At 50.1% G+C, this 7,913-nt stretch overlaps 1 protein-coding gene across 4 annotated transcripts; it reads right to left on the reverse strand.

The window, feature by feature from the left end:
* Positions 1–86: 86 nt before the first annotated feature.
* Positions 87–6,977, reverse strand: LOC113222780 (endogenous retrovirus group FC1 Env polyprotein-like). 4 transcript variants are annotated; one of them, XM_026452391.2, is made up of 2 exons: positions 6,007–6,917; positions 87–2,162 (listed from the first exon to the last, which is right to left on the reverse strand). In XM_026452391.2, exon 2 carries the CDS (start codon positions 1,825–1,827, stop codon positions 163–165), a length of 1,665 nt encoding a protein of 554 aa, XP_026308176.1. In that variant the 5' UTR covers positions 1,828–2,162; positions 6,007–6,917; the 3' UTR covers positions 87–162. The 4 variants fall into 4 exon arrangements, 3 of the variants coding, with proteins under 3 accessions (XP_026308176.1, XP_026308178.1, XP_026308177.1); XM_026452393.2 differs by lacking the exon at positions 6,007–6,917 and adding an exon at positions 3,456–3,495; XM_026452392.2 differs by lacking the exon at positions 6,007–6,917 and adding an exon at positions 2,474–2,614.
* Between the last annotated feature and the right edge of the window lie 936 nt (positions 6,978–7,913).

The raw sequence follows: 7,913 nt of genomic DNA on the forward strand, positions 1-7,913 counted from the left end.
CATACAACGTCTGGAATCTATAGATAACATAACCGGTTAGGTCAGGGGTCGATCTTTAACCAGGCCCAGCCGCCCGGACTGTCTGCCTGTGGATTTCATTTCTGCCTTTTAGTCTTTTCATCCCCCCCTGTCTCTGGTACCTTTAAGAGCCAATCTTGGGTCTTATACTGATTCTGTTGTCATGACGGGCTGGTATTGGGCTCTAAGGACCATTAGTTGGACTGTGTTGATTCTATCTTTAATAAAGTTTATAATTTTGGATATTATGCAGGGCCCTACGGTAAGGAGGAGGAGTAGGCTAAGTAGTGGCCCCATGAGGGGCATTAGGAGGGAGTACATGGAGGATGCCCACCAACTATCAGCTGCAGAGGTAAACTTTTGTTGTTGTAATTCTATGCTGAGTTTGTGTAGCTGTTGGACCCGTGTCTCTACTAACCCTGATTCATTTATGTAAAAACAACATTCTTCTTTGTGAAAGAGACAAGTTCCCCCTTTTTCAGCTGTTAGTAGGTCTAGGGCGCATCGGTTTTGTAAGGTAACCTGGGCGAGGGAAGTTAGTTGTCTTTGTAAGGAGGCTAGGGATTCGGCAGAGGCTTCCATAGCTATGGAGAATTGTTGGGAGAGTTTAGCAGTTGTGAGTAGAGAATGGCCTGGGGCCCCTCCCGCCAGTCCTGCTGCAACTACGGATGTGGCGAGTGAGATGCCGGCCACCAGGGGAAGACATATAGCCCGTTTTGTTCTGGGGGATGGTATGCTGTCCCATATGTTGTCCCATCCCAGGTATTCTGCAGGGGTTCGTAAGGTTAATTGGGGAACCAGTGTGACAGGGAGGCATAAGAGGGTCTTAGTGGCCTGGGTGGAAAGATTTTTATGTAGCGTTCCATTGCACCAGAAGAAAGAACCATGAGGGGCGAACAGGGTTGTGTTAGGAGAAGAGGTCGTATTGCAGAGGGAGGTGCTAGCATTTGAGTAGCAGAATGAGACCTGTGTTTGCCCGGGGCTCAAGAATAGGGGGACACCAGAGAGGAGGAAGGGTCCTGAGCTGTTTGTAGGAGAATTATTGAAGGGGCCCGTGAGTGGGACGGCCACCAGGGGTGGTCGCCCTAGGGCAGCACAGAAGAAGCACGCGGAGAGATTGCCTAGACCGGTGGCATTTGCAAGCAGTAATCCCACTCTTAGTAGAGATAACCAAGAGAAGGGGAGGGGGGAAGTTAAGGCTGAGAGTTGTATGTTTAGTTCTTTTTCCTGTTTCTGGATTGTAGCGTGGAGGGTGGTTTGGATCTGAACAAGAGAGCGCCAAAGGTAAAGGCGGCTGCTGGGCCACATTGTTTTTGGGGTCATGTACATGGCCCCTTTCTGTCGGGTGGTCCAGCGGGAGTCCCACGGATCCCAGACAACCCATGTATATCCTAAGTTGGTTTTGAAAAAATTATGAGAGTTATAGCGTTGTCTGGAGAGGGTCTCGGAAGCTGTGAGAGTTTTGGCAGTGTGGCTTTCACAGGACCCATAAGGACAACCGACATTCTGTTCGACCCAAGAATCTTTACAATAGGTGATTTGTTGGTCAAAGAGAAAACAGATAGTGGGGGTGACCTTTCCCGGTTGTGCGGCAATATCAGAGAAATTTAGATAGATGGCCGTTTGACACCCTGCAGGGTGGCAGTCAGCCGTTGCCAAGACCTGGCTCTCTTTTTGTGTCTGGGCATGGTTGGTCCAATTCTCAGTTAAGTAAAAACGCCAAGCAAACGGGGATGAGGCCCCCTGTGATTGGGTCTCCCAGATAAAGGCCTGTACAAGCAAAAGCGTTGTGAGGGAACGGGATATCATATTTACAGTTTAGGTTGTTGACGGCGCAAGGTGAGTTTTAAAGGATTGTCTTTAGTCCGGTCGATCGTCCAGGTCGCTGGCGGTCCGACGAGGTCCGAGACTGGATCCACTGGTTTGGCATGTGTGTAATGGATCCAGGTGGCGATTCCTTCCACCTTGAGTGCAGTTGGTGTTGTCAAGATTATCTGGAACGGTCCTTTCCACCTCGGCTCTAAGGTCTCTTGCTGATGGCGTTTGATGAGAACCCAATCTCCTGGCTGGAACTGATGTGGTTCGGGTGGAGGTCCTGTTTTGTACAGCTCTCTTAGGTTAGGCCAGACCTCCTCATGAACTTTCTATAGAGTTTGTAGGGAGAATAAGAGTTTAAGACTATCATCGGCTTTGGTTTTAATGAGATTGTCTTTCAGGTCAGGGTTGATAGGGGGAGGCCGGCCATACATAATTTCATAAGGGGTAAGTCCTAATTTGTAAGGGGAGTTACGCACTCTGAACAGAATACCCAGTTAGCGCCAGTCTCCATGGTCAATTTAGTTAGGGTCTCTTTTAATGTTCTATTCATTCTTTCTACCTGCCCTGAGCTCTGGGGGTGGTATGCACAATGTAATTTCCAATCAGCCCCGAGAATGGAAGCCAGTCCCTGACTTACCTTAGCGACGAAGGCAGGCCCATTGTCTGATCCTATCATAACTGGGAATCCATACCTGGGCAAGATTTCTTCTAGGATTTTTTTCGCCACAACCTGAGCAGTCTCTCTCTTTGCGGGGAAAGCTTCTGTCCATCCTGAAAAGGTATCTACAAAGACTAGCGAGTATTTATATCCATATTTTCCTGGTTTTATTTCTGTGAAGTCAACTTCCCAATAGGCCCCAGGTCTGTCTCCTCTCTGCCTTTTTCCACTGCTTTGGGGTTGGTTACCTGCCTTATTGAGTTGGCAAACTGCACAGTTTTTGACTACTTGATCAGCCTTTCTGGAGGCGTCTTTAATTTTTAGTTTAGAGCGTCTTATTAAGTCCAGTATTCGCCGCGGGCCTAAATGGGTGCTCCGATGGATTTGTTCTAACACTCGTTGTCCTAATTTTTCTGGGAGTATGATGTTATTTTCAGAGTCTTTCCACCAATTATTAAGGATTTGGGCCATGGGAAGTTTGTCTATCCACTGAAGGTCACTCTCTGAGTATTCTGGATTTGGGGGTAACTCTTTGGGCCCCGGGTCAGGTAGTTGTAGGGCTAGTAGTTGTGTGAGAGTTTTAGCCACATTTTTAGCAGTCTGATCGGCCAAGTTATTTCCTCAGGAGACTGAGTCAGTAGCCTTTTGGTGTCCTGGGCAGTGGACTATGACTAGCTTTCTGGGTCCCCAAAGGGCTGCTAGTAAGGCTAGGATTTCTTCCTTATTTTTGATATTTTTTCCTTCTGCCGTGAGGAGCCCCCTTTCTCTGTATATTGCCCCATGTATGTGGGAGGTAGCAAAAGCATACCGACTGTCAGTATATATTGTCAGTTTGTGGTCTCTTCCCATTTTTAGGGCTTGGGTTAAAGCCACTAATTCAGCTTTTTGAGCTGATGTCCCCGGGGGCAAAGGTTCTGCCCAGACTATTTCGGTTTCTGAAGTTACCGCCGCCCCTGCGTACCTTTGTCCTTGGTAGACGAAACTGCTCCCATCGGTGAACCAGATGAGGTCGGCGTCGGGCAGTGGGTGGTCTTGCAGGTCTTCCCTGACTCCGTGCACCTGGGCCAATATCTCGGAGCAGTCATGGAACGGGGTTTCTAAGTCCGGATTTGGCAGTAGTGACGCAGGGTTCAGGGTCGTTGGGGGCAGGAAGGTTATCCTGAGGGGGTTTAGCAGTAGCCCCTGGTAGTGGGTGAGCCGGGCATTGCTAATCCATCGATCAGGCGGCTGTCTGAGAACGCCTTCGATGGCATGTGGAGTAGTGACCCGTAGTTCCTGGCCCATGATCAGTTTATCAGCATCTTGCACCATCAAAGCAGTTGCTGCGATTATTTGGAGGCAGGGAGGCCATCCTGCGGCTACTGGGTCCAATTTTTTTGACAGATAGGCAACTGGCCTCCGCCAGGGGCCTAAATACTGAGTTAATACCGCTTTGGCAACGCCCCTGCTTTCGTCCACGTATAAGTGGAAGGGCTTGGAGACATCAGGGAGTCCCAGCGCGGGGGCTGATAACAGAGCGGTTTTGATCCGTTGGAAGGCCAACTCAGCCTCTTCCGTCCAATTGAAGGGCTGCTGTTCCTTTGTTGCCTGGTATAGGGGCTTGGCTAACTCTGCAAACCCGGGTATCCATAACCTACAGAACCCCGCCGACCCCAGGAATTCTCTTACTTGTCGCGTTGATTGGGGTCTAGGGATACGTAGGACTGTCTCTTTCCGGGCACTGGTTAACCAACGTTGCCCCCCTTTTAACAGGTATCCCAGATAGGTTACCTCTGATTTGCAGATTGGAGCCTTTTTTGCTGAGGCCCGGTAGCCTAGCTTCCCCAAAGTCTTTAGGAGGTCTTCGGTTCCTTGAACACAGGCTTCCGGGGATTTGGCCGCTACTAAAAGATCATCAACATACTGCAAAAGAGTTATTTCAGGGTGTTGCCGTCGGTACTCACCCAGATCTTCGTGGAGGGCTTCGTGGAACAGGGTTGGCGAGTTCTTGAATCCCTATGGCAATCTGGTCCATGTTAGCTGGCCGTTTATACCCGTCTCGGGGTCTGTCCATTCAAATGCAAAAAGCTCTTGACTTTTGGGAGCCAAGGGTAGGCTGAAAAAAGCATCTTTTAAATCAAGGACAGTATACCACTGTTTTTCAGGGTTCAAAGTACTTAAGAGAGTATATGGGTTGGGTACGGTGGGGTGTATGTCCATGACTCTTTTGTTGACTTCTCTCAAATCCTGCACCGGCCTATAGTCTTTACTATTAGGTTTACAAACAGGTAACAACGGAGTGTTCCACGGCGAGTGGCAGGCGCGTAGAGCTCCTTGGTCTAGAAGCCGGCGGATGTGGGGCGTAATCCCCTCTTTGGCCTCTAGGGGTATTGGGTACTGCCGAACCCGAACCGGGTCTGTCCCAGGCTTAACTTCAACAAATATGGCGGGGCGGTGTTTTGCCAGCCCTAAGCCCCCGGTTTCTGCCCATGCTTCCGGGAAACGCTGGAGCCAGGAGTTGGTATCTTGATCAGGAGGCACTTGCTCCTGATGGAGTCTATATTCATCCTCCAAGGTGATAGTGAGGATAGATATTGGCTTGTTTTGAGAGTCAGTCACTTTGGGACCCCCTGATTGGAAGTGAATTTGGGCCCCCATTTTTGTTAACAGATCTCTCCCCATCAAGGGGCAAGGGCTCTCGGGAATAACTAGGAAGGAGTGGGACACCTTTCCTGTTCCCAAGTCTACGGTCCTCTGAGTTGTCCAAGGATATTTTTTAATTCCTGTGGCTCCTTGTACCCAAGATGAATTATCAGACAATTTTCCATAAGGCTTGACCAAGACTGAATGTTGCGCCCCAGTATCGACTAGGAACTGAACCGGGAACCCCTCCACTTGCAGAGTTACCCTAGGTTCGGGGAGGGGGTCCGAACCCCGTCCCCCCTAATCCATATCTTGGGTCACAAGTATAGGTGTGGGTTTAGGCTGCCACTGCCCTTGTCCTGACTGGCGCTGTTTCTTTTTGGGGCAATCTTTTATCCAGTGGCCTGTCTCTTTGCAGTATGCACATTGATCTTTTCCCAGGTCGCGTCTAGGGGCGCGCTTGGACTGGGTTTCTCCTGATTGTAACTGCTCTCTTTGAACAACTGCAGCCAGGACTCTGGTCATTTTCTCGGTGGCCTTAATTTGCCTCTCCTCAGGAGCATCTCTGTTATTATAAACTTTCTGTGCTATCCGAAGAAGGTCTTGGACTTGTTTCCCTTCTAAATCTTCTAATTTTTGGCATTTTTTCTTAATGTCTGGGGCGGCCTGATTTACAAAGGACATAACGACAGCCACCTGGTTTTCAGGAGCTTCTGGGTCCATAGGGGTAAACTGCCTAAAGGCTTCCATTAACCTTTCTAAATAGACAGCTGGGCTTTCTGTTTTTCCCTGCAATACAGAGTATACCTTGGCCAAATTAGTGGGCTTGCGAGCGGCAGCCCGGAGACCCACCATTAGAGTCTGGCGATAAACAAGTAGCCTTCCCCTACCTTCTGCCGTGTTGTAATCCCATCTAGGTCTGGTCAGAGGGAAAGCTGCATTGATGAGGTCAGGATTGGCGGTCGGCTGGCCGTCATCTCCGGGAACCAGTTTTCTGGCCTCAACCTGTATTCTTTCTCACTCCTCTGTCATGAACAGAATCCGGAGGAGCTGCTGACAGTCATCCCAGGTGGGTTGGTGGGTGAACATAGCACTGTCTAGAAGGGCCGTTAGGTCTTTGGGGTTATCTGAGAACCAGGCATTCTGGGTTTTCCAGTTGTATAAGTCACTGGTGGAAAATGGCCAATACTGGAGCCTAGGGTTGCCCGTATCATCAGGGGGTCCTATTTCCCTCAGGGGGAGTGCCACAGTGGAATCGGGGGGCTGCGGGACTGTCTCACGTTGGGCGCGTCCACACGTTTGTCCCGCTGGTCCCCCGGAACTATTTTCGTTTTCGATTGCCACTGGCGCGGCCGCTGCCTCCCGTTCCTCGTGTCCCCCGGGGAGGGCCATTGGTGGGGCCTGAGGTTGAGGACCAGGATGAGGGAGATAGGGTGGGGGTTCTAAGGTTAGAGGGTCCTGACTGTCAGACAACACAGGGACGGGGGGTGCGGATGGAGTTTTTGGTTTGTGAGAGTTTTCCACTGGTCGTGCGACCAGTGCTTTACATGGCTCCGGGGCCAGTATGAAAGGGGTTAGCCAGGGTGGCGGGTTTTCCACAAGGTCTTGCCATACCAAGATGTAGGGGATCTGATCAGGATGCCCCGAACGTCCTGGTAGGAAAATTTTAGTTTTTACCTTAGTGATAATAGGGAGGCAAAATGTTCCCTCAGGAGGCCACCCTACGCCGAAAGTGGGCCACTCTGAGTGGCCGAAGGTTATCAATTTCCCTTTCTTCAGCTCTACACTAAGGTCATAGCCCCTAGTTTTGACATCTTTAAAGTTATTTACAAGGAGAGAGAGTGGCGTACTCTGGGCGCCGCCCATTTCAGGAACCCCTGGAGGTAGAGAAAGGGATACAGAGAAGTATCAGTAACAGGATTTGAAGTAACTTTTGTCTCGTCCAGCGGCTCCTGAAAAGTGAAAGTGAGTTCTAAACAAGTAATAGTCTACAACAGCAACAACAGACAACAGTTCCGCAAGCGCATTTCAGGTTTAGTTCCCGATCAGAGTCAGATGGGCCAACAGAATACAGAGGCCCCAGATGGGCACCAGAGGACGTCTCCTACCGGTCCCTGGTGGCTGTCTTATAGCGTGTCCGCCAAGACTATGCCAACCTCAGTACAGATCCCGCGGGATTCCTCAGAGAGACAAAGACGAAGAGAGACAAAGCCGGCTTACTTACTGATTAGTGATGACCCGTTGACCTGGAGTCTGGTGGGCTCAGGGGGGAATCCCGGGAGAGCCCCCAAATGTTGTGCCCTGAGTTCCGAGACCCCCCTCAAAGACGACCACCAGAAACCGAAGTCAAAGCCAAGTGGCCGGGATCACTTTATTGCAGGTTCGAACCCGGACCTCTCTCCATACAGGCGTAGTCAGGAGGGCAAGAGAGAGGTCCCGAGCACAGCTCAAGCCTACTTTTTATAGTAAGGCACAAACAGGTTACAGAAGATTAGAGCATTTTTGCAGTTACAAGATTGGGATTGGTTGGCATTTTGAAGTTTCAACATTCGGCAGTTTCTGGTTGGCTCCCGCCCTTTTTTAAACTACAAACGTCTCGGGGTTTTTGTTTTTTAGACAAACTGCTTGCTTAACCATGGGTGGGAGGGGGGTGGTTTCGATTGAGCAAGCAGTGGGTACGTGACTGGGGGCTGCAAGCACCGGTAATCAGAACAGAACAGAACAGGACAGGGACTTTCACAATGCCTGTCCATACAACGTCTGGAATCTATAGATAACATAACCGGTTAGGTCAGGG

This window comes from Piliocolobus tephrosceles, unplaced genomic scaffold (assembly GCF_002776525.5).
Source record: "Piliocolobus tephrosceles isolate RC106 unplaced genomic scaffold, ASM277652v3 unscaffolded_34852, whole genome shotgun sequence".
Classification (NCBI taxonomy): domain Eukaryota; kingdom Metazoa; phylum Chordata; class Mammalia; order Primates; family Cercopithecidae; genus Piliocolobus; species Piliocolobus tephrosceles.